Below are 26895 nucleotides of genomic sequence, written 5' to 3'. Positions count from 1 at the left end.
ATCTTGATTTAAGGTCTTTTATATCTGATATTAGTATGGCCACCGTGGTCTTTTTTGTTTACTGGTTGCATGGAATATTTTTCCCCATCCCTTTATTTTCAATTTTTTTGTGTCCTGTGTCAGAGGAGCTCTGATGGTACATGGTTAAAGCATTTGGCCTATGACCAAAAGGTTAGCTCTTCATATTCACTAGCCACTCCATGGAAGAAAGATGAGTCTACTTCCATAAAGATTTCCAGCCTTGGAAACCCTTTGGGGCAGTTCTACTGTTTCCTGTAGAATCACTGTGAGTCACTTCGACTCAGTGGCAGTCGGGGTTTTGTTTTGTTTTGTTTATATCTGAGATCTGTTCCTGTAGAGGGCAGAAGGATGGCTTATATATTTTTTTATCCATTCTACCACTCTCTGCCTTTTGCATGGGTGTGTTGAGACCATTTACAGTTACTGTTATTACTGAAAAGCAATTGTCTTATTCATTTTGCTGTTTGTTTTTTGAGTGTTTCCTTATCTTCTTTATTTTATTATTCTGATTTTTCTGTTTTTGTTTGTATTTGGCTGCTTTCTTGTGATAAGCGTTATTGCTAACTTCCTTCTTCTTCTGATTGTTTCTTCTTGTTGAATTCTTACTGGTTACCACATGTTATATTAAAACCAAAGCAAACTTACTGCCCTCAAGTCGATTTTGACTCATAGCAACCCCTCCTTGGGTTTCCGAGGCAGGATCACTATGGAAGTAGATTGCCCAACCTCCTTCCTAGGAGTGGCTGGTAGGTTTGAACCCCCAGTCTTCTGGTTAGTAGTCAAATGCCTTAGGCACTAGGCCACCAGAACTCCCATTATGTTTTATTATACAACTTAAAATTGCAGGAACATTTAACATATAAGCAACAGTTAACATACAATCTTAATGTAATAAATCTATTCTGGATATGCTCCCCTCCTCCATTTCTGTTCATTGATCCATTAACATCAATATACAACCTATGTTCACTGTATAATTGTTTCTTACAAAATTGATGTTTCATTGTTCACAGGATTTGATTGTTGAGTTTATTCCCTGAATATATCATATACATGGTCTAGCAGTGGGTTTTCTGTTTGTGTATGTTGTTGCGTTTTTTTGACATATCTCACTCTTATGTTTTGTTTATTTTCCTTCCCTGTGTATGTTGTTGTTGTTGTTATGTGCCGTGGAGTCAAACCCGACTCATAGCGACCCCTCCTTGGGTTTCCGAGGCAGTATCACTACAGAAGTAGGATTGCCCAACCTTCCTTCCGAGGAGTGGCTGGTGGGTTTGAACCACCAGCCGTCTGGTTAGCAGGCAAGTGTCTTAGCCACTATGCTACCAGAGCTCCCCCTATATCCTTATATCCCTGTGTATAGATACGGGTATTTATATAATGCTTTTGCCTTTCCATTTGGAGTTCTCCTGTGAGGAGTCTCGTGGTGACAAATTCCAAGAGCTTCTGGCTTTTTTGGGGGAATGTCTTGCTATCTTCCTCATTTTTGAATGACATCTTGGCTAGGTAAAGAATTATTGGTTGGCTATTGTTTTGTTTCAGTATTTTATATATGCCATTCCTTTGGGTTCTGGACCCTAGAGTTTCTGTAGAGAATTGTACACTCATTCTTACGAAAACCCCTTGGTATGCTATACTACATTTTTCTCTTCTGGTTTTAGAATTCCCACCTTGCTTTTGATTTTCAAGAATTTTATTGGTGTATGGCACAGAGTTGATCTTTTTGTCTCTCTTTTAATTGAATTTTGTGTAACTTCCTGTATTTGCAGGCTTGGTTCTCTGTTCGGATCTGGGGAATTCTTTCTTATCATCTCTTGGAAAAGTCATTTACATGCCTTTATTGTTTTCATGGTGCTCTAGGATTCCAATAATTAGATTTCTTAATTGAATTTCAGGGGCTCTGGTAGCATAGTGGCTAAAGCACTTGACTGCTAACCAGAAGGCTGGCGGTTCAAACCCACCAGCCACTCCTCGAAAGGAATGTTGGGCAGTCCTACTTCCGTAGTGATACTGCCTTGGAAACCCAAGGAGGGGTTGCTATGAGTCGGGGCTGACTCACGGCAAACAACAACAACAAATTGAATCTCATATTATCTTTGGGTTTGTTTGTTTTCTTTTTTCTTTCGTCATCTTTCTCTTGAAACTTAAGTTCAGTTATTTTGTCATCTAGGTCATTTATTCTACCTTTTGTCTATTTGACTCTATTATTGAATATTTCTCTTGTATTTTTAAAATCAGTTTTTCTATTCTTCAGTTGTAGTAGTTCTTTTTGGTTTGTTTTTGTGTAGTTTCCATGTTGATTCTTCATTTTGTTCCTCCATTTGTTTCCTGTTTCTGCTAGTTTGTTTTCTGTATGCATTTTGCCTTAAACATACACAGCACTATATTTGGAAAACTGTCAACACTTTGCATTATTCGCACCTCTATAGGAGAAATTTCCTCTTCTTCAAAATTTGCTTTTGACTGTACCTTTTCTTGTGAGTGTGTGTGTTTTATTACCTTTTGTTGAACTTGGGCCACTTTGTTATATTTTTTTACTTTAAGTTTCGTATTTTTGTTTTTGTGGGAAATTTTTCTGATTGCACATGCTAGTGGTTCAGAGGCCAAGCACCCAGCCACCAACTGAAAGGCCAGGGCCCACACCCACCTGCAACCTCATGGAACAAAGATGCAGCAGCCTGTTTCAACAAAACATCCCTGGGAACCCCACTCAGTAGCTCACCTCAGCCTCACATGGCACCTATGAGTCAGAATCAACCCAATGGCCCAATGGCAGTGGGCCTGGTACCTTCTCCTTATAACCACTAGAGGGGACTCTTATCCTTAGATTTATTTCAACGCTGATTCAAGGGATCTGGATGCTTGATCTCTGGAATTCAGTACATATAGGTGGGGATTGGGCAGTTTATCTGGTTGTGGGACTCAGCTTCCCTGTGGCAAAGGTGAGGAGCTTTTTCTATCTTTCCCCTGCAGGGACTTCTGTATAGGCTCTCCCATGCTGTCCTATTGTGGGCAAGGGGCAGCCTTTTCCCTGTGTTTTTCATGTATTCCTTGCAGTATTCCCGTTGCTCTGCTACTCTTGCAATTTATCCCAGCCCTAGTGCCTGTTGATCTCGAGCCTCAAGATTAAACAGCACTCTGGTAGAACCAGAGTCTCCCTTAAACCTCTCCCAGTGGCATGGCCCACAGACTCCCATAGCCATTCTGCACCTCCTTAAAAAAAGGAAAAAAAGGCAGGGGCTACATCTTCCTAAGATTAGCTTCTTTCCTCTATTCTATGTTTGGGGTGTTAGTCAACTGCATCCCAAAGTGGCTGTGGTGAGTTGAGCACTCAATGTCAGCAGACAGTAGGTTCTCCGAGCATCTGTCCTGTCCCTCTCCTCCTTTCCCCACTTCTGGATTCATTCCATATTTCCAACAACTCAGCTGCCAGCTGGAGTTCTGAAATCTCAGTCTATGGTACTTATTATTCATTGTTCAGTTGTTTAGTTGCTGGGGGAGTAATTCTACCCAATTCTACATCTTCCTCTACCCCCTCTATGTATTTGATTTTCTGAGAATGATGAATAATGGTTTCTGTAAAGTTCTGAAGAATAGAAAGTACAATCTTCCCTCAGTTTTTACATGGTAGATGATTTTAGCAAATCCATAGCATAATGAAAATACTTTAAAAATATTCTGTGTTTATATGTTTAAAAATAATTAAGATATAGATTGAAATAATTGTTATTAGAATTTTCACCTATACAGATGTACAGTGGGTCACTGGAAAGTTCTAGAGAATACAAGACAATTAAGTTGTGCCATATAGAGATAAATCATCACATAACATTTTGAAAGCTAAATTATTTTAAGGATACTTAGGCAAATTATGTGAATTACATAATTCTAGAAAGATGGCAGCATGAGCATGTCTGGGATCTTGATCCTTCCACGTAAGCACCCAGAAAATCAACTAAACCAAAAACCAAACTCATTGCCTTCGAATCAATTCTGACTCCTAGCAAGCCCCATTGGGTTTCTGAGGCAGTAAATCTTTACAGAAGATTGCCAGAGCTCCTTAGAAAAGCAACTGAACCCCCTGTGGTTGAATCAGGTCCAACTCATAGCGACCCCCTCCTGGGTTTCCAATGTAGTATCACTACGGAAGTAGATTGCCCAATCTTCCTTCTGAGGAGTAGCTGGTAGGTTTGAACTGCCAGCCTTCTGGTTAACAGTCAAATGCCTTAGGCACTATGCCATCAGAGCTCCCTAGAAATCTATAATCTCAATTCCATAAGTATGCTGAAAGGTATCAAGTTACTGCAGCAACTAACCACAAGCTGAAACAAGTGAAAGATGACTTTTTACTGGTAGGAAAAAATTTATTTTTTAATATCTCTGCCCCTCTTCCACCCAACTCAGTGGCCTTGAGGACGACTGTAGCAGACAGTTAGAAAGCTGATCTTTGGCTCTGGATCAATCAGTGGTCTCTTCTGATCTGTTTGGAAGCTGCATGAAGGACGCCTTGGTCTGACTTGGGTAGGAAGACACACAGGGCAGGGAGAGAATGACCAGCAAAGACTGAGTGCTGTGACTTCCTGAGAATACAGTTTGCATTTCTGGAAGTTCGCTGTCAATATACTGCTGCAACCATTTTAGAATTATGTGCAGGAAAATTTTACTTGCATGTGATATTAATGATATTATTTGATAATTTCCACATTCAGTTGGATCACCTTTCTTTGGAATGGGTACAGATAGGGATCTCTCCCAGTCAGTTGTCCAGGTAGCTGTCTTCAAAATTTCATGGCATAAGAAAGTGAGAGCACTGTGGCCATAATAAAGGGCAATGGTGAATAGCCTGAGAACTAGGAACAAAAGTGAAGTAAACTATAAAAAGGTGAAACAATTATTAGATCAATTAATAACAAAAAGTTGAGACCTAATAATGACATCAAATAATGAAGAATTATTCTCCATTGTTTAAAAGTCATTTTCCTTTAAATGAAGTAGAATAATCTCCTAATGTCTCAGATATAGCCACAATGATGAAAGCTTACCAGTTTGATTTTAGTAAGCATCTTTATAGAAATTAGGAAGATGATTCATAAACAAAATCTTTTCTGATCTAATATTTCACCAATACTCTCCTTTTCTTTCTTTTTCTTTTTTAGACATTATATTGTTTTAATAAAAATCAAACTGACACAAAGGAAACTGGCCAAACATTTGGTTACTAATATTTCTGTGCTGGCTGTGTTTTTCTCAAGTAGTATTCATAAGAAACTTTTTAAAAAACACAATTATATTTAACTGGATTTGTTGATTCTAGTTTTGCAGACAACTTTGAGAGAGGAGAAGAAACTTCGAGTTGAAAATGCTAAATTGAAGAAAGAAATTGAAGAACTGAAACAGGAGCTAATCCAGGCTGAAATTCTAAATGGAGGTGATTAAATGTAGAAATTATACCTTATTATGATTTATAATAATTATACCACTTTTTTAAAAGTTTATTAAGTTAGATGTTGTACCTGTTCTCTTGTTTTTCCTTCACAGTAATCCTACTCTGAGTTCCTTCTTGACAAGAGGGACTTAGAAAAGGCCAATGACATTATATGAGGTCACAAAAAAAAGTGACAGTGCTGGAGTTCAGAAACCTATGCATTTAATATCTGTGCTGTACTTGAGCTTGATTATCACTGCTCCTATTAGAACAGCCATCATAATATTTAGCTAACATTTATCAAAGAGTACTATATTCTAGATACTATACTTTTGCTTTATATGCATTATTTGCTTTATCCTCAGCAACATATGTATATTATAATCCATGCTTTATACATAAGGAAACTGAAACTTAAAGAGTATGTTGCCAAAATTCAAGTTTTAAGGTTTCCAGGTCAGCAGATAATTATCATTTTAGCTAATTTGTTGATAATAGTACTCTCACAGTTTCAAAGTATTAAATAGAAAGACATTTGATTGTAGTGTAGAAAATCTCTCCCGGTCAAATGTTTTAGTTATCTGGTGCTACTATAACAGGAATACCAAAAGAGGTTCACTTCAGCAAACATACTTATTCTTTCACAGTTTAAGAGGCTAGAAGTCCAAATTCAGGACACCAGGCCCTTCTCTTTCTTTCAGCTCTGGGGGAACATCCTTGTCTCCTTTAGTATCTATGGGCCTAGTGTCTCTTGGAACTCTCCATGTGTCTTGGTATCAGTCTTTCCCTGGGTCTAGGAGATTCTCAGCACAGGGACCCTGAGTGCAAAGGATGTATTTTGCTCCCAGCTCTTCTTTTTTGCTAGTAGTAGATCTCTCCTTCTCTGCTGGCTTCTCTATTTATCTCTGTAAGATAAAGGATGATGCAGGCCCACCCCATAGAAAATCCTTTTACATTGGATCAGGCCTCTGAACTGTGTAAGGATGCTGCATTTCACCCTAACCCTCTTACGATGATTGTTGTTGTTGTTGTTGTTGTTTGCCGTGGAGTCGGACCCGACTCATAGCGACCCCTCCTTGGGTTTCCGAGGCAGTATCACTACGGAAGTAGATTGCCCCATCTTCCTTCCGAGGAGTGGCTGGTGGATTTGAACCACCAGCCTTCTGGTTAGCAGTCAAGTGCCATAGCCACTATGCTACCAGAGCTCCCTTACAATGATTAAATGATCACATACGATCACATCATGGAGGATGATTATATCATAACATAATTGCCAAATCACATCGTTATGTAAGTGCCAAAACACTGAGAATCATGCCCCAGCCAAGTTGACACATATTTTGGGGGGATACAATTCAATCCATGACATAAGTTAAGGAGGTCAAAGTATAGTGAAAGCCTCTCTTACTACTTCCTTTACCCATAATTCTATTGTTGAATTATTTTGAATGTCGTAGCATGAACTCCATCTTTAGTTACCCAAGTAAAAATAAAATAAATATCAATATTAGAGCTGTTAACCAGAGAATATTATTTGTCATTGTAAATATTGGATGCTAATTGAGGCTTTCCAAGACTAGGAGATTTTGGAATACAGATATAAAATTAAATAGAGTTAAAATACTAACATTTTAGAACTCATTTTAACTTCTCCCAGTTGTACCTGTAAGCATTGAACTTTTAAATTTTAATTTTTATTTGTCAGATAACAAATAAATAGTTTGAATTAAAGTGATCTTGTCTATCTAAAGGTGAAACAAAATAGGCGTAGATAGAATGTCACATTATTATAAGAAGCAAATTAGAACTTTGGGAACACCTAATCACAAGGAAACTTAAAACATACATCAGAAAAGTGTTCCAAATATTGGCCAGAACCTAAGCAACATCAAAATCTTTTACGAGGGATACATTTTTCCATGTTCACTAGGCTATAAGAATTTTTAAATATCTTAAAACATTGTTGAAGGAATATCCTTTGCTTCTTTAAGAAGTTATTTTTTGAAATAGAATAATGGACAAGTAATTTTGTCTCCTCTTCATTCTAATACACAAAAACATGAAAAAAACTAAACCAATTAACTTTGAGTGGATTGTAACTCGTGGCAGGTCCTATATGTTTCAGAGTAGAACTGCATCATAGGATTTTCTTGGCTGTAATCTTTATGAACACAGATCACCAGGCATTTCTTCTGTGGCACAGCTAGGCGGGTTTGAACTGCCAGCCTTTAGATTAGAAGTCAAGTGCAAATCATTTGTGCAATCCAGGGATCTAATTCTAATGATGAAATGATTGATATAAAAACCCACCACCCATCTGTCAGTTTATTGTACTGTAGTGGCTTGCTTATTGCTATAATGCTGGAAGGAAGCTATGCCACCAGTATTTCAAATACCATTAGGGTCACTGATGGTGGATAGGTTCTAGTGGGCTTTCTAAACTAAGACAGACTAGAGAGAAAGGCCTGACGTGCTTCTGAAAATTAGCCAGTGGTTCTCTTGTGGATCACAACAGAACATTGAATAACTATGACCAGGGACACAATAGAAGGTCCCAGAAAGAATGGGAGGAAAATGTAGAACAAAACTCAAATTTATAAAAAAAAAAAAAAACAGACTTAATAGAATAATAGTGAGGAAGAACTCCTGAGACTGTTGCCCTAAGACAGTCTTATAACCTAGAACTGAAGCCACTCCTGAAAGTCATCTTATAGCTAAATAATAGCTTGGCCTGTCAAATAAATAATAACACCTATGAGGAATATGCTTCTTGAAACAATCAACTATGTAAGACCAAATGGTCAATATTTGCCCAAAAGCAAAGATGAGAAGGCAAGGAGGGGCAGGAAAACGAGAGGGAGGGAAATGAGTAAGGCAGCCAATGTCACGGAACAATTTGTGTAAATTTGTTGAATGGGAAACTAATGTGCTGCATAAACTTTATTCTAAAACACATCATATTCAAAAATATAAAAAATGCCTTTGCAGTAGATTATTAAATATAAAAGAAAACTTTGCCATCTTGTAAAACTATCAGTGTGTAATCTCTGGATAGAGGTTGCCCAGGTAAAAATACTTATCTCCCTGCTCACTGTTTGTTTGTTGGGCCAATTTCTTAATGTCATTATGGCTCAGAATTATCATCTATAAGATGCATAAATAGAAACTACCCCTTAGAGTATTTACGAGGATTGTTGTTGTTGTTGTTATTGTTTGCCGTCGAGTCGGCCCCGACTCATAGCGACCCCTCCTTGGGTTTCCGAGGCAGTATAACTACGGAAGTAGGGTTGCCCAACCTTCCTTTCGAGGAGTGGTTCACGAGGATTAGATAAGTTAATTCATTATAAAGCCTTATTGCTATCTACAATTTTCTCAGTTTAAATCGACCCAACAGCAACTAAGAGCAGTAAGGATTGGTGATTAAATGAGAATCCTGCATTCCTGTTACCTCAGTAATGGTTAAAACACGTTTAATATTTTGGCAGCCTTTTTACAGTCTCAGACAATAGAGACTTGATAGCCATAATCTATCAGTTTTTTAAAAAAGTGTTTGTATGTCTGATTTATTCTTCTGTATTTTTCATCTTGTTTGTTGATTTAATATAAATGGTATTTTTTTATTTTAGTAAAACAAATACCGTACCCATCTGGTACTCAAGTGGAAACTAATTCTACACATTGTGAAAATGTCATACAGTCTACACCAATAACAACCATATCTTCTGATGCCAAAGAACAGATAAATGGAGGAGGAGGAGAAGAAAAGAAGGTGAAAGAGAAAATTGAGAAGAAAGGTATTTTAACCTTTAAACGTATTTTAACTTTTAAATGTATTTGACTCTTGTCTGATTTTATCTGAAAATATCAACATTTTGGATAATAATTATGATATCACAAACAAAACTTACTTCTATGAGCACTTCATCCCCAAAATCTATTAAGAGTCCTCAACTTCTGAGCTAGTTCTACTCCTAAAGCTTTTGATTTGGAACTTCATGGCATGCATTTCATTATTTTATATGACAGTCTTTTGGCTAGGCTTCTCTACTAAACATTACTTAACCCACATACAAACTATGTAGTTAAACATTTACTTTGTGTGTCAGACCCTCTGTTGTTGTTGTTAGGTGCCGTTTAGTTGGCTGTTGTCTCCAATTACCCTGTGTACAACAGAATGAAATACTCCTTGGTCCTGCACCATTCTCAGAATCCTTGCTGTGCTTAAGTTCATCGTTGTAGCTACTGAGATTATTCACCTCATTGAGGGTCTTCCCCTTCTTTTCTGACCATCTACTTTATTTAGTATGATATCCTTCTCCAAGGAATGGTTCCTTCTGACAACATGACAAAAGTAAGTGAAACAACAAAGTCTGGCCATTCTCACTTCCAAGGAGCATTCCAGCTGCACTTTGAGGACAGATTTCATTCTTTTGTCAGTCCATGGTATTTTCAATATTCTTTGCCAACACCACATTTCCAAGGCATCAGTTCTTCTTTAGCCTTCTTTGTGCATTGTCCAGTTTTCATACACATATGAGATGATTGCAAATACAGTCTGTATGCTGAGAACATAATTAGAGAAGCTGGACTATATGAAGAACAACATGGCATCAGGATTGGAGGAAGAATTTTTAAGAACCTGTGATACACAGATGACACAACTTTGCTTGCTGAAAGTGAGGACAACTTGATGCACTTCCTGATGAAAATTGAAGACTACAGTCTGCAATATGAATTACACCTCAATATAAAGAAAACAAAAATACTCACAACTGAACCAGTAAGCAGCATCACGATAAATGGAGTAAAGATTAGAGTTGTCAAAGACTTCATATTACTTGGTTCACACAATCAACACCAATGGAAGCAGCAGTCAAGACATCAGATGACGTATTGCACTGGGCAAATCTGCTGCAAAAGGGCTCTTTCAAGTGCTGAAGAGCAAAGCTGTCTCCTTGAAGACTGAGGTGCACCTAACCCAAGCCATGGTATTCTCAGTTGCCTCATATTTATGTAAGAGGTCAACAATAAATAAGGAAGACCGAAAAAGAGTTGGTGCTTTTGAGTTATGGTGCTGGTGAAGAATCCTGAAAGTACCACAGACTGCTAAAAGAACTAACAAATCTGTCCTGGAAGAAGTACGGCTGGAATGCTCCTTGGAAGCAAGAATGGCCAGACTTTGTCTCACCTACTTTGGTTGTATTGTCAGAAAGGACCATTCTCTGGAGAAAGATATGCCTGATAAAATGGAGGGTCAACAAGAAGGGGAAGGCCCTCAACAAGGTGGATTGACACAGTGGCTGCAGCAATGGGGTCAGGTATACTGCAGATGGTGAGGATGGTACAGGACCAGGCAGTGTTTCATTCTGCTGTACATAGGTTCCCTATGAGTTGGAGATGACTCTGTGGCACCTAATAACAGCAACACAACAAACAAGTAAGCACCTCCAGCACTACATTCATTTGTTGAAACATCTCAAAAGATATTCCTTCAATACCATTGGTTCTTGATCATATGCTACCTTCTGAAGTCGTTGGACATTGACTAATTCTTTTTGATACAGTGACTCTGTGTATTCCTTCCATCTTCTTTTGATTCTTCCTGTGTCATTCAATATTTTGCCCATAGAATCTTTCAGTATTACAACTTGTGGTTTGATTTTTTTCTTCAGTTCTTTCAGCTTGAGAAATACTAAGTGTCTTCTTCCCCTTTGGTTTTCTAACTCCAAGTCTTTGCACATTTCATTATAATGCTTTACTCTGTCTTCTTCAGCTGCCCTTTGAAATCTTCTGTTTTCCTCTTTTATTTCAACATTTCTTCCTATCACTTTAGCTATTCTCCATTCAAGAGCAAGTTTCACAGTCTCTTCTGACATACTTTTTAGTCTTTTCTTCCTTCTCTGTCTTTTAAATGACTATTTGCTTTCTTCATGTGTGATTTTCTTGATGTCATCCAATAACTCATCTGGTCTTCAGTCGTTGGTATTCAGTGTTCTTCAGATGGTCTATAAATTCAGGTGGAGTATAATCTAGGTTGTATTTTGCTGTCGTAGATTGTAGTTTTCTTCAACTTCAATTGAACTTGCATATCAGCATTTGATGGTCTGTTCCACAGTCAGCTCCTGGCCTTATTTTGACTGATGATATTCAACTTCTCCATCATCTCTTTTCACAGATGTAGTTGATCTGATTTCTGTGTATTCCATCTGGGTAGGTCCACATGTATAGCCTCTGTTTATGTTCTTGAAATAAGGTATTTGTAATAAATAAATCTTTCTGTCAGATACTGTAATAAAGGCTTTTTCATTTGATCTTCATAGCAAGCCTGTGAGGTGATTGTTCTCATTTTATAAGTAAGGAACCTGAGCCTTAATGGGTTTTAGGAACTTGTCTGAGATAGAATCTTGTAGAGCTAGGATTCAATTCTAGGTCTGACTTACCCTGGAACCGATATAACTAAATACTGCAGGACCAGTTAATCACTATAGTATAGTTATACTTTTAAGAAGTAAGTTTTAACTTGGATTAGTAGGAGCAGATCTTCCATTGCACTGGTGTCAAGAACAACTCCTTCAAATTCCCTACTAGCTGGATTGTGGAAATTTTGTGAGTGGTTTATGGAACAGAATTTTCTTGAGTGGCTTATGGGAAAGAGTCTTCATCAAGGTAAATTTGAATAGTTATAGCGGAATATAAAAACCAAGGACAGTGGTGAAGACACACACACACACAAAAAAAAGCAAACTCAACTGCTGTTAAGTCAGATCCAACTCATAGCAACCCCTCCTTAGGTTTCTGAGGCAGTACCTCTGTTGTTGTCTTCGTTGTTGTTGTTGTTGTTAGGTGCCGTTGAGTCATCTCTGACTCATTGAGACCCTATGCGCAGAAGAACAAAATACTGCCTGATCCTGCACCGGCTCCCCAATCCCCGCTATACTTGAGCTCATTGCCACAGCCACTGTGTCAGTCCATCTTGTTGAGGGCCTTCCCCTCTTTCATCGACCCTCCACCTTACCATGCATGACATCCTTCTCCAGGGAATGGTCCCTTCTGACAATATGACCAAAGTAGGTGAGAAGTCTGGCCATTCTCGCTTCCAAGGAGCAGTCCAGCTGCACTTCTCCAGGATAGATTTATTAGTTCTTTTAGCAGTCCATGGTACCTTCAACATTCTTCACCAGCACCATAGCTCCAAAGTATAAATTCTTCTTCGCACTTCTTTATTCATTGTCCAGCTCTCATGTGCGTATGAGGCGTTTGAAAATACCATGGCTTGTGTCAGTCGCACCTTAGTCCTCAAGGAGACATCTTTGCTCCTCAGCACTAGAAAGAGGTCCTTTACAGCTGACTTGCCCAGTGCTATACATCATCTGATGTCTGCTGACTGCTGCTTCCATGGGCACTTATTATAGAACCAAGCAATGTGAAGTCTTTGGCAACTTTAATCTTTTCTCCATTTATCATGATGCTGCTTATAGGTCCAGTATCTTTATGGAAGTAGATTACCCAGTTTTCCTTCTGAGGAGTGGCTGGTGGGTTTAAACTGCCAGCTTTCTGGTTAGTCGTCAAATGCCTTAGCCACTGCAGCACCAGAGCCTCCTGGTGAAGACACTAAGAATTGTTCAAAAGCAAAGATGTCACTTTGCTTAAAAGCCTGACCCAAACCATGGTATTGTTTTCAGTTGCCTCATATGCATGTGAAACCTGGACAGTGAGTAAGGAAGACTGAAGATACATTTGAATTATGATGGTGAAGAATATTGACTATGCCATGCATTGTTAGAAGAAGTAAGAAATCTATCTTGAAAGAAGTATAGCTGGAATGCTCTTTAGAAGCAAGGATGGTAGACTTTGTCTTGCATACTTTTGGTCATGTTTTCAGGAGTGACTAATGCCTGGAACAGGACATCATGCTTGGTAGAATGGTCTATAAGCCAAGCAGAGAAAGACTCAATGAAATGTATTAGAACAGTAGCTGTGAAAATGGGCTCAAACACAGCAACGATTGTGAATGGCAAAAAATGGGGCAGTGTTTCATTCTTTTGTACATAGGGTTGCTGTGAGTCTGAACCAGCTCAGTGAAACCTAACAATAACAACAACTACAGTTTAGTTAATTTCTGTATTTGTATTCTAATATAGCATACCAAAAATAGCATTACAGCGATATTTAAACAATTGTGTAGTGATAAAAAGGGAATAATAGCAAATACATTTAAGGACCATAATCTTTGTTCTGTAGATACTTTTGAATCTTACACATTTGTGAACAGACTGTTAATGAGTTTCAGTGATAAATATAAAATCTTATTCTTAATGCATGCTGAGTTTGAACTTCCATTCATTAAATATTTTATTGTTCTCTATGTACTGGGTAAGGTCCCTGAATGATGCGGTTCTCGGCTACTAGCTGAATTATACTGGTTCGGATTCACCCATTGGCAGTGTGGAATAAAGGCTTGGCAGTCTGTTCCCATAAGATTATTGTTGTTAGGTGTCATCATTTTGATTTTCAATTCACAGCAACTCCATGTGACATAATAGAACTGCCCCATAGGATTTTTCTAGTTTCATTCTTTACAAAAGCAGATTTCCAGATCTTTCTCCCATGATGGGACTTTTGGGGTCCACACTGCCAGCTTTTCTATAAGCTGCTAAGCACTCAACCATTGCCCCAGCACGGCTCCTTTCCATAAGGTTGTGGCCTTATGTAAACACAATGAGTACAGTTCTACTCTGCAACACATAGAGTCACTGTGTGTCAGAATCAACTTGATGGCAACAACTTTTGCTTGTTTGTTCATTTGTTTTATGTGCTCAGTACCAAGTATTCAACTCCCAAATATATATTTTAAATAATACATAAATCATAATGAATAAGAGTATATTGAATAGGTTATTGTGGTAGTTCAGTTTGTGGGTCAACTTAGCTGGGCCTGGTTAAGTGGCTGGGTAGTTGGATGTAGTATTCCCCAGGATGAAACTGATAATCAACTCCATGGTGCAATCTACTGTGAACAGCTGAGTGGCTGCCTTAGGGAATGTGGTCTGCTTTCTGTATATAAGCAGAAGCCTTGGAATGGTGTCTAGCTTAAGGCTCGCTTAGGCCCTGCATGTAGCCATGTCATTGTTCAGCAGCCTGCCATGCTCTGCCGACCTGGGGACTTACAATGGACTTGAATTAATGACCTGCTGTGTGGTTTGGTAACATTGGGACTGTGCCTTTTTACTTGTCGACCTTGGGCTTGGCAGCCTCAGTAGCCAGCAGTTTTCTGAGTGAAGAAAAGCCTCTAGCTTCAGTGGGCCTGGAGCTGGAGGCAGAGCTGAAGCCCAAGGCTGAGGGGCTCTCACCCAGCCCCTAGAGCCTGGCAATTGGAACTTGGACTTCTAGCCTCCAAATTGTAAGAATAAACTCCTATTTGGTAAGGCCATCCCATTTGTCATATATTCCTGTCAGAGTGGCACTAGGTGACCAGAACAGTTATTTTCCTATTGTCTCACAGTTTCTATGGGTCAGGAATTTGGGTGCAGCTTTAGGTAAGTGCCTCTGGCTCAGGCTTTCTCACAAGTCTGAAGTTAAAGTATCAGCTGGGGCATCAGTTATCTCAGAGCTTCACTGGGGAGAATCTTCATCTGATCTTATTTATGTGGCTGTTGACTGGGTTGTGGTTAGGTGCCGTTGAGTCATCTCCAACTCATAGCGACCCCATGCACAGAAGAACGAAACACCACCCACTCCTGCACCAGCTCCACGATCCTTGCTATACTTGAGCCCATTACCGCCGCCACTGTGCCAGTCCATCTTGTTGAAGGCCTTCCCCTCTTTTGTCGACCCTCCACCTTACCAAGCATGACATCCTTCTCCAGGGAATGGTCCCTTCTGACAATATGACCAAGATAGGTGAGGCGAAGTCTGGCCATTTTCGCTTCCAAGGAGCATTCCAGCTGCACTTCCCCCATGGCAGCTCTGTTAGTTCTTTTAGTGTTAACTTGCTGGCATTTGTTTAGAAACATTGGTTCTTTGTCAGTAGGCCTCTCCATAGAGCTGCTCATAATGTAGTAGCTTGCTTCCCCCAGAGTGAGGGCTCCAGAAGAGAAAGCAAAAAGAAAATAATTGTGATGTTGTTTGTTATGTTGTTAGGTGCTGTGGAGTCGTTTCTGACTCATAGTGACCCTGTGTACAACAGAATGAAACACTGCCTCGTCCTGCACCAGCCTCACAATTCCTGCTGTGCCTGAGCCCAGCATTGCAACCACTGTGTCAGTCCATCTCACTGAGAGCCTTCCCCCTTTTCACTCACCCTCCACTTTACCAAATATGATCTGTTTCTCCAGGAGTGGTCCCTCTGACAGTATGACCAAAGTAGGTAAGACGAAGTCAGGCCACTCATGCTTCCAAGGAGCATTCCACCTGCCCTCTTTCAGGACAGATTTGATAGTTCTTCCTACAGTCCGTGGTACTTTCAGTACTCTTTGCCAATACCACAACTCAAAAGCATCAACTCTTCTTAGATTTTCCTTATTCATTGCCCAGCTTTCACACTCATATGAGGGGATTGAAAATACCACAGCTTGGGTTAGGCATACCTTACTCTTCAAAGAGACATCTTTGCTCTTTGGCATCAAGGACATGGCTACCCAGTCCCTTGTTAAAGAGAGTAAGCCTGTGACTGATGGATCTAACCAACTACCACAGCAGAGAACCCATCAGCTTAGACCAAAGTAGACAGAGAAAGAATGAAATGAAAGGACTTTATCTGCTTTGAATTCTACAGGCTGGAAACAGGCCAAAGGAATGACATCTATTATCCTCCAAGAAAAGAAAAGGACCATCCCTGGAGCAGCTCAGAGAGCAGCAGAACTGATCAGGGGTAGTAGTTGGGGGTAAGGGGGGTAAGGTCTCTTGGATCTCTAAGGGTGGGGCTGCAGCTTACAAGGTTCCAACTGCCATCTTGGTTCCAGAGTGTGGGCCTGGTTCCCCCAGTGTTGCTGGGGGATGGGGCCACTGTGCACAACTTGGGGAGGGTGGACCTGCCATGCCCAAGGGGCAGAAGAACTGAGCCTGCCTGAGTTAATGGGGTGGAGTCACCACTCAGATAGACTAGGAATGGAGCTCTGGTAGGATAGTGCCTAAGGCACTTGACTGCTAACCAGGAGGCTGGCGGTTCAAACCCACCAGCCACTCCTCGGAAGGAAGGTTGGGCAATCCTACTTCCGTAGTGTTAACTGCCTCGCTAGGAGTCAGGGCCGACTCTATGGCAAATAACAACAACAACAAAGGTAGCATAGTGCCTGAGGCATTTGACTGCTAACCAGAAGGCTAGTGATTCAAACCCACCAGCCACATTCCTCGGAAGGAAGGTTGGGCAATCTACTTCCATAGTGATACCTCCTCGGAAACCAAAGTAGGGGTCACTGTGAGTCGGATCCGATTTGACGGTAGTGAATTTGGTATTTTTGGTTAAAGCCAAGGGTGATGATTTGTCATCCCATAGGGCCTGGATGACAGAAGTGAAGCCCGGGGCTAAGGAGCCTCCACCAAAAGTCCAGAAAGTGTGGCCAGCACCCACAGTCTAGGGGGCAGGGCCATTGCTCAGGTAATCTCAATAAACAGGATTATTTTCAAGTTTTGAGAGCTAATAAAATACGTTCTGCTGAGTTTGGACTTGCTCTTCCTCCTGTTTCTCCCATTTTTAATGGAAATGTGTACTTAGTACTTATTCCACCATTGTACTTTGGAAACAGATAATCTGTTGTCTAGATTTCACAAGTTAACAAATGAAAAGGAATTTTGTCCTAGAATGGAATATGACTAAAGTCTCACACATATTTGCTTTAGATGATTCAAAAGATGAGATTTTAAACTTGGAGTTGGTTTAAGACTTTTGTAGTGATGTGAAAGGTAAATGTGCTTTCCATCTTTCAAGGACATGAATTTTGGGGGCTAAAGGGTGAAATGTTATGGATGAATTGTGTCTTCCAAAAATATGTGTTGTAAATCCTAAAAGGATTTTGTTGTGAAAACCCCATTAGGAAGGAGCTTTCTTTGTTATGTTAATGAGACAGGATTAGTGTAGGGAGTATTTTGAGTCATTCTGTTTTGAAATATAAGTAAAAGAGATTAAACAAGCAAGTAAACAGAGATGGAGGAAGATTGATGCAAATGATGAAAATCCCTATGGAACCAGGAAACAAGTAGAAGGGAGACAAGGATCTTCCCCCAGAGCCAACAGAGAGAGAAAAAACCTTCCCCTAGAGCGGTCTCCCTAAATTTGGATTGCTAGCATCCTACATTGTGAGAAAATAAATTCTGTTTGTTAAAGCTATTCACTTGTGAGCCTTGTGGTACGCTCTTGTCTCCTGCCCAAAAAGAATTGCTTGAAGGGACAGACAGATTTTAAAGCAAGCCTTTAATGAAACACTGGTCTGCCGGATGGAGAAGGCACACTAACTGAGCTGAATTCTTTGTTCTACACACAACAGGTTGTTGTTGTTGTTGTTGTTGTTATGTGCCGTCGAGTCAGCCCTGACTCATAGCGACTCCTCCTTGGGTTTCCGAGGCACTATCACTACGGAAGTAGGATTGCCCAACCTTCCTTCCGAGGAGTGGCTGGTGGGTTTGAACCGCCAGCCTTCTGGTTAATAGGGTGGGCAAAATGCAGAAGTTGCACAGCCAGCGGATTAGGGGTTTGGGTCTCAAGGTTATCCTTTTTTGGGGAAGTTGGATGACATTCCTCTTCTGGAGTCCCGACATAATTCTTATTTGGAAGCTGGTGGGCTTCTCTTCAGGTCCTGTGCTTTGCTCAGGAAAATGTTTTCTTTTGCTTGAATGAAATGAGGCCATCACAGGGTGTTCTGCACCTGCAGATAACAGCCCAATAATTACAGAGTAGTTAAGTTTTTCAATTCCCATCAGCAAGGAGTGTTTGTCAGTTTATTTAGACTATCTCTAGTATGTGCTTGTGCTTTCTACTCAGTCCGTGGGAAAAGTAGCCTGAGGTTTAATAATGCAGCAGCAGTTTAAGCAATCTTAATAATATGAATTTGGTAGCGATTAGTTATTTCACTCTTTAGATGTGTCTTTATCTCAAGAGTACTTAAACTCATTTAAAATTTTTTTGGTTGGATTGTGGACTAACTTAAGCCAGTTTGGCATCTAGCACCTGTAAGTTCCTTTCAGTAAATACCAGTAGCCTCTGTTGTTTAGAAGTATCTAGGGGCTGTATGTCCTCTCCCAAAACTTCACACTAGGAGGTCTGGCTACAATGAAAGCAAATCAGACTAAATTCTCCCACTTTCCAAATAATTACTAAGAAGTAGACACAAATAGTCATATTGTTCTTACAAATTTGATGAAGTACATAGTTTCTGTTCTGTAAGAAGGAAGTATGTTTATTCTGACCACAGAATTAGCCAGGCTTCTAGTCAGCGTAGAGCCGAAGGTATTTGACTGCTAACCAGAAGGTTGGCGGTTCCAACCCACTATCGACTCCTCGAAAGGAAGATTGGGCAATCTACTTCCGTAGTGATAATCGCCTCAGACACCCATGGAGGGGTTGCTATGAGTATGATTCGACTCGATGGCAGTTAGTTTTCTAGTCAGATGACACATCAGAACCCTCTTTTGAGTGCATAGAGAGAAGCGTACAAAACCGAAATGGATCTCTAGATGTAGAGCAGCTCTGTCAAATGGAACTTTGTGTTATGATAGAAGTGTTCTCTGTCTACATCGTCTGATACTGTCACCCATAGCCACATATGGCTGTTAAGCGTTTGAAATGTGGCTAGTGCAACTAAAAAATGAATATGTAGTTTAGTTTTACTTATTTTAAGTTTAAATATAAATAGCCATGTGTGACTAGTGGCTACCTTACTAGACAGCTTAGGTATGGAGGACTGTTTCATAGAAGTTTGGCTGCTAGGGTCACCAGATGACAAAATTCTGTTTTTGCATGGACTGTGCGTAAACAGTCTTTCTACACTACTGTGTATCTTGTGTATTACTCATTTTACCTATTGAGCATTATTTCTAAAATTCTTACGACAACAATTAAAAATTTTCTTGTAGATCTTAATATTTGCATTCACCTTTGGAATGTATATTCTTGGTTAAGGTGTTTCAAATCCTTAAGAAATAAAGTTAAAATACAGATACACTTTATACTGCAATATTCTAAATGTATAGTTTATAACTCAGGGATTACTACTCTTAAGGTTTTGGTGTATTTTCTTAAAGTAATGTGTATTTTATGTATAGGAAATCTATATGTGTGCTGTGTGGATATAGATTTCTGTATCATTTGGGTTTTTACATCTAAAAATGTTTTGCTTATTTGTTAGATGGAAAATGGTATCTTTTTTTTATTTAGTAATGAGATTCAAAATTACCCCATGTTTTAAAGTAGCTGTACTTACTCTTTTGTAAACTACATTTCTCTGAAGGAATTGGCAAAAAACAAGGCTCCAGGAATGGACAGAATACCCATCAAGATGTTTCAACAAACGATGCCATGCTGGAGGCACTTACTCACCTATGCCAAGAAATTTGGAAGACAGCCACCTGGCCAATTGACTGGAAGAGATCCATATTTACACCTATTCCAAAGAAAGGTGATCCCATAGAATGTGGAAATTATTGAACAGTATCATTAATATTGTGCTGAAGATAATTCAAAAATGGTTGCAGCAGTATATTGACAGGGAACTTCCAGAAATGCAAGCTGGATTCACAGGAAATAGAATGAGGGATATCATGGTTGATATCAGATGGCTTTTGGCTGAAAGCAGAGAATATCAGAAAGATGTTTACTTGTGTTTTATTGACTGTACAAAAGCATTTGACCATGTGGATCATAACAAATTATGGATAACATTGAGAAAAATGGAAATTCCAGAACACTTAGTTGCACTCTGGTGGCATAGTGCCTAAGACAATTCACTGCTAACCAAAAGTCTGGCAGTTCCAGCTGCTCCTTGGAAGGAAGATTGGGCAATCTACTTCCGTAGTGATACTGCCTCAGAAACCCAAAGAGGGGTCGCAATGAGTCGGATCTGACTCAACGGCAGTGAGTTTGTTTTTTTTGGTTTATTTGTGCTCATGAGGAACCTGCACATAGACCAAGAGGCTGGCATTTGAACAGAACAAGAGGATTTGTTGTTGTTGTTGTTGTTGTTGTTGTGTGCCGTCGAGTCGGCCCCGACTCATAGCGACCCCTCCTTGGGTTTCCGAGGCAGTATCACTACGGAAGTAGGATTGCCCAACCTTCCTTCCGAGGAGTGGCTGGTGGGTTTGAACCGCCAGCCATCTGGTTAGCAGGCAAGTGTCTTAGCCACTATGCTACCAGAGCTCCCAAACAAGAGGATACTGCATGGTTTTAAATCAGGAAGGAAGTGTGTCACGGTTGTGTTTTTTTACCATACTTGTTTAATCTGTATGCTGAGCAAATAATCTGAGAAGGTGGAGTACGTGAAGAAGAGTGTGGCATCAGGAATGGAAGAAGAGTCATTAACAACCTGTGATATGCAGATGACATAGCTTTGCTTGCTGAAAGTGAAGATGACTTGAAGCACTTACTGGTGAAGATTAAAGACTACAGTCTGCAGTATGGATTATATCTCAGCATAAAGAAAACGAAAATTCTCATAACTGGACCAACAAGCAGCCTCACGATAAATGGAGAAAAGATTTGAACTTAGCGAAGATTTCATATTACTTGGTTCCACAATCAACACCAATGGAAGCAGCAGTCAAGACAACAGATGACATATTGCACTAGATAAATCTGCTTCAGAACCCCTCTATAAAGTGCTGAATTGCAAAGATGTCTCTTTGAAGACTAAGGTGTGCCTAACCCAAGCCATGGTGTTTTCAGTCACCTCATATGCATGTGAGAGCTGGACAATGCATAAGGAAGACAGAAGAATAGTTGATGCTTTTGAATTGTGGTACTAGTGAAGAATACAGAAAGTACTATGAACTGCCAAAAGAACTAACAGATCTGTCCTGGAAGCAGCACAGCCAGAATGCTTCTTGGAAGCAAGAATGGCCAGACTTTGTCTCACCTATTTTGGTCCTGTTGTCAGAGGAGACCATTCCCTGGAGAAGAATATTATGCTCGGCAAAGTGGAAAGTCAAGAAAAGAGGGAAAGCCCTCAATGAGATGGATTCACACAGTGGCTGCTATGATGAGCTCAGATATAGCAAGTGTTGTGAGGCTAGCACAGGACCGGACATTGTTTCCTCCTGTTGTGCGTAGGGTCGCTACAGGTAGGAGCCAACTCGACACCACCTAACAACAACAACATGTTCAAGGGCAAGTTTCCGAGTCTCTTCTGACACCCATTTTGGTTTTCTCTTCCTTTCCTGTCTTTTTAATGACCTTTTTTTTCTTTCTTCATGGACAGTATTCTTGATATCATACCACATTTCATCTGGTGTTTGGTCATTGGTGTTCAGTTTGCCAAATTTTTCTTCATTTGGTCTCTAAATTTAGGTAAGATATAATCAAGTTCATTATTTTGGCTCTCATGGCCTTGTTTTAATTGTCTTCAGCTTCAACTTGAACTTGCATATGAGTGGTTTATAATCTGTTGTACAATCAGTTCCTGGCCTTGTTTTGGCTAAAGATATTGAGCTGCTCCATTACCTCTTTCTACAGATGTAGTCAATCTGATTCTTGTGTATTCCGTCTGGTAAAGTCCACATGTATAGCTGCCATTTATGTTGTTGAAAAAGGTATTTGCCATGAGTAGGTCTTTGATCTTGCAAAATTCTATCATGCAATTTCTGGCATCATTTCTATCACCAATGCCATATTTTCCAACTCCTTGTGATTCTTTGTTTCCAAATTTTGCATTCCAATCTCTAGTAATAATCAATACATCTTGATTACATGCTTAGTCAATTTCAAACTGCAGGAGTTGGTAAAAATCTTCAATTTCCTTGTCTTTGGCTTTGGTTGTTGGTGTGTAAATTTGATGAGTAGTAGCATTAACTGGTCTTCCTTGTAGGCGTATAATCACTGACAGCATTGTACTTCAGGACAGATCTTGAAACATTTTTTGTGATGATGAATGTCTCCCCATTCCTCTTTCATTGTCTAATTCAAAATGGCCAATACTAGTCTGTTTCAGCTAATTCCTGGGATATCGATCTTTATGTGTTCCATATCATTTTTGACGAGTTCCAATTTTCGTAGATTCATACTTCATACGTTCCATGTTCTGATTATTATTAATGGATGTTTGCAGGTATTTTTTCCTATTTTGAATCAGTATATATTTGTTCAAAGATGTAGCTGAGAAGGAATGTTCCAAGCTACCATAGCTTGTGTCTGCCATGTGGATTGATAAGTAAGTGTTTTGATTTTAAGTTCTTTTCTACCAGAGATGTGAGATGTAAATTTAGTATTATGAACCCTCTTTGCTTTCTGTTATGTTACGGGATGCATTTTGACTGGCTAAAATAATCATACATTAATAAGAGTTACAGAATGCAAACAGAAACCTGTACACCAATATTCACTGCAATACTTTTCATAATAAACAAAATGTGAAAGCACCTGAAATGTCCATCAGCAGATAAGTAGACAAACAAAATGTGTACTGTATACGTACAATGGAATATTGTTGTTGTGTTGCTATTTGCCGTCAAGTCTGACCCGAGTCATAGCGACCCCTCCTTGGATTGCTTAAGCAGTATCACTATGGAAGTAGATTGCCCAGCCTTCCTTCCGAGGAGTGGCTGGTTTGTTTGAACCACCAGCCTTCTGGTTAGCAGTTAAGTGCCTTAGGCACAGAATATTAGCATAGTGGCTAAGGCACTTGACTGCTCACCAGAAGGCTGGCGGTTCAAACCCACCAGCCACTCCTCGGAAGGAAGGTTGGGCAATCCTACTTCCATAGTGATACTGCCTCGGAAACCCAAGGAGGGGTTGCCATGAGTCGGGGCCGACTCGACGGCAAACAACAACAAGAAGAAAAAATGAAATCCTGATTCCACAACATGCATGAACCTTGAAAACATTATGCTGAGTGAAATCAGTCAGTCACAAAATGACAAATACTGTATGATCTCACTTACATGAAATAAGCAAATAAAATAACCAAAAATTATTAGTGGTTACCAGAGGGTGGAGGGGGGAAAGGAAAAGGGGAGGTTTTTGCTTAACCAACTAAACACATTGTGTTCATGTTAATGATTGTAGAATAATTTGGTAAAGGATAGCAAAAATAGCTACACAACTTTAAGAATGTAATGTCATTGAATTGCAAATGTGGACGTTGTATTGTTGAATGTTTTGGTGTGTGTATTTTCACCACATTTTAAAAAAAGGAGTTAAATTATCAACATGTAAATAAAAATAAGGTTATTAAAAATAATCAACATAAACTATTCTCCTTCCCTCAAACAGTTGCTATGGGACAAACTTAAAATTCTACTAAATTGTTTCAAGGAAATCTAAAAAAGTAATAAATTCATTGTGTGCATATTTGTGTGTATAACTAATGATAGAAATGTATTTAATCAGTGAAATATTACTTCACTGTAGTTCATTCTTTTATTTGGGTACTAATATGTTGGTTTTTCTGAATAATAGGTTTTTCCTCCCTCTGCAGAGTCACAGTAAAAGATTTTAAAGCATTTTTTAAACCTATGTTTCAGGCTAACTTTTTTCTGTAAAGAGCCATGTTGTATGATAGAATTTATTGGCCATCAAATATCTGCCACCACTGTTCAACTCTGTCCAGTGTAAAAGCAGCCATAGACAGTATGTAAACAAATGAGTATGGTTGAGTTAGAATAAAACTTTATCTACAAAAGTGCACAACAGGCTGGATTTGACCTGTGAATCATAATTTGTCAATCTGTGTTCTCTGTCTTTAAGTAGAGGTATAGACAGTTATTTAATAAATAGTTAAAATGGGATTCAAGGTGTTATGACCTGAATAATACCTTCCATCATTGCTGTTATTTAGGTGAAAGTTGACGGTACACATTCTTTTCATTTTTTAGCTCCTAAGTATGGATACCATGAGTTTCTTACAGTGCTGTTGTTGTTGTTAGTTGCCCTCAAGTTTATTAAGACTCATGATGACCCTATGTGTGCAGAGTAGAACTACGCCATAGGGTTTTCAAGGCATTTGAGTGCTAACCAGAAGGTTGGCAGTTCAAACCCACCAGCCACTCCGCAGATGGAAGAGACTGACCCAGTCTACTTCCATAAAGATTACTGGCTCAAAAAGCCAAAGGGAGTCACTATGAATTAGAATCGATTCAATGGCAGTGAGTTTGGTATAGTTTTTGGTATCCTTTTGGAAGCAGATCACTTGGCCTGTCTTTTGAGGTGCCGCTGAGTGGTTTGAACCTAAACTTTTGGTTAGCAGTCCAGCACGTAATCATTTGCACCAGTTATTCTGTTGCTTTATTTCTGATGTATATCTATGTATAAATATTTTTTAGGAGAGAAGAAAGAGAAAAAACAGCAGCAGCCAGTAGCAGGAAGTGCTGAATCTAAGCCAATAGATATTTCCCGTCTGGATCTTCGAATTGGTTGTATCATTACTGCCAAAAAACATCCTGATGCAGATTCTTTGTATGTAGAAGAGGTAGATGTTGGAGAAACAGCTCCAAGAACAGTTGTCAGTGGCCTGGTGAATCATGTTCCTCTTGAGCAGGTAATATATACACTTAAAATCACATTGATTAAGGAGTTTTGCACAGCTGGTTATTGTAATTGCTATCAATTAGTTGTACACCTCTAAGAAGTTGAATTGTCAGAATTTCTGTGATACATATGTTTACAGTAATGACAAAAAAAAAAAAGAATAGTTGCTGAGGCTGCTTATGTACAACCAGAAACATCATGGGATATGGTTCCTTGGCTTGGAGATTTAGGGTCATTGTTTTGTGGGACATTCCAGTTAATTGGCCTAATAATGTGTTTAGTGCTTCTGTTTTACTTCCTAGTTCTTTGCATAGTGCCTGGGGTCTTACAAGCTTGCAAGCCACCCACAAGGCAGAACAATTGGTCTCTTTTCACCTGGAGGGAGAGGAAAAAGGAGAGTCAGAAATAGGAGGAGGATATGGAATGTATTGCAAATTGCCTCCATGAACAACTGTTGCTTTTGCCATGAGACCAGAAGAACTAGATGGTGTCTGGCTACCATTACTGAACATTTTGATCAAGGATTCTAAAGCAGAATCCTGATCAGAAGGGAGAAAGGGCAGAACAGAATTTCAGATTCTCTTCAGCTCTAGACTTTCTGGAGCTATGAAGGCTTCATTTGCTGATGTGGCACCACTCAAATTGAAGAGAAACAGCCGCAGACATCCATTAATCATCGGAACATGGAATGTACAAAGTATGAATCTAGGAAAATTGGAAGTTGTCAAAAAGGAAATGGAACGCATAAAGATTGATATCCTCGGCATTAGTGAGCTGAAATAGACTGGTTTTGGCCATTTTGAATCAGACAACCATATGATCTATTATGCCGGGAATGACAGTTTGAAAAGGAATGGCGTGGCATTCATCATCACAAAGGATGTTTCAAGATCTGTCCTGAAGTACAATGCTGTCAGTGATAGGATAATATCCATACGCCTACAAGGAAGACCCGTTAATATGACTGTTATTCAAATTTATGCCCCAACCACCAAAGCCACAGATGAGGAAGTTGAAGAATTTTATCAGCTTCTACAGTCTGAAATTGACCAAACATGCAATCAGGATGTGTTAATTATCACTGGTGACTGGAATGCAAAAGTTGGAAACCAAGAAGAATCACCGGTAGTTGGAAAATTTGGCCTTGGTGACAGAAATAATGCTGGAACTCGTATGGTAGAATTTGGCAAGACCAACGGCTTGTTCATTGCAAACACCTTTTTTCAACAACACAAATGGAAGCTGTACATGTGGACTTCACCAGATGGAACACACAGGAATCAGATTGACTACATCTGTGGCAAGAGGCGGTGGAAAAGCTCAATATCTTCAGCCAAAACCAGGCCAGGAGCTGATTGTGGAACAGACCATCAACTGCTCATATGCAAATTCCACTTGAAGTTAAAGACAATTAAAACAAGTCCACGAGAGCCAAAATATGAGCAAATAATCCGAGAAGCGCTGGACTATATGAAGAAAAACGTGGTATCGGGATTTTAGGAAGAATCATTAACAACCTGAGATATGCAGACGATACAACTATGCTTGCTGAAAGTGAGGATGACTTAAGGCACCTACTGATGAAGGTTGAAGAATACAGTCTGCAGTATGGATTACATCTCAACATAAAGAAAACAAAAATCCTCACAACTGGACCAATGAGCAGCATCACAATAAATGGAGAGAAGATTGAGGTTGTCAAGGAATTCACGTTGCTTGGTTCTACAATCGATGCCAGCGGAAACAGCAGTCAGAACATTAGACGACGTGTAGCATTGGGAAA

General features: G+C 39.5%; 1 protein-coding gene across 1 annotated transcript in view; it reads left to right on the top strand.

Annotated features, from left to right (window-relative positions):
* The window catches only part of AIMP1 (aminoacyl tRNA synthetase complex interacting multifunctional protein 1), a 51840-nt gene that overhangs the window by 7841 nt on the left and 17104 nt on the right, over positions 1–26895 (top strand). The window contains exons 2-4 of the mRNA XM_007948289.2: positions 5336–5449; positions 9073–9240; positions 24908–25122. Of these exons, the coding sequence (XP_007946480.1) occupies positions 5336–5449; positions 9073–9240; positions 24908–25122 (497 nt within the window). The remainder of the gene's footprint in view (positions 1–5335; positions 5450–9072; positions 9241–24907; positions 25123–26895) is intronic.

This window comes from Orycteropus afer, unplaced genomic scaffold, assembly GCF_000298275.1.
Source record: "Orycteropus afer afer isolate SDZICR_OR568_19922 unplaced genomic scaffold, OryAfe1.0 scaffold00211, whole genome shotgun sequence".
Lineage (NCBI taxonomy): Eukaryota > Metazoa > Chordata > Mammalia > Tubulidentata > Orycteropodidae > Orycteropus > Orycteropus afer.
The sequence above is the reverse complement of the archived record's forward strand: the minus strand, read 5'-3'. Positions and strand labels throughout refer to the sequence as shown.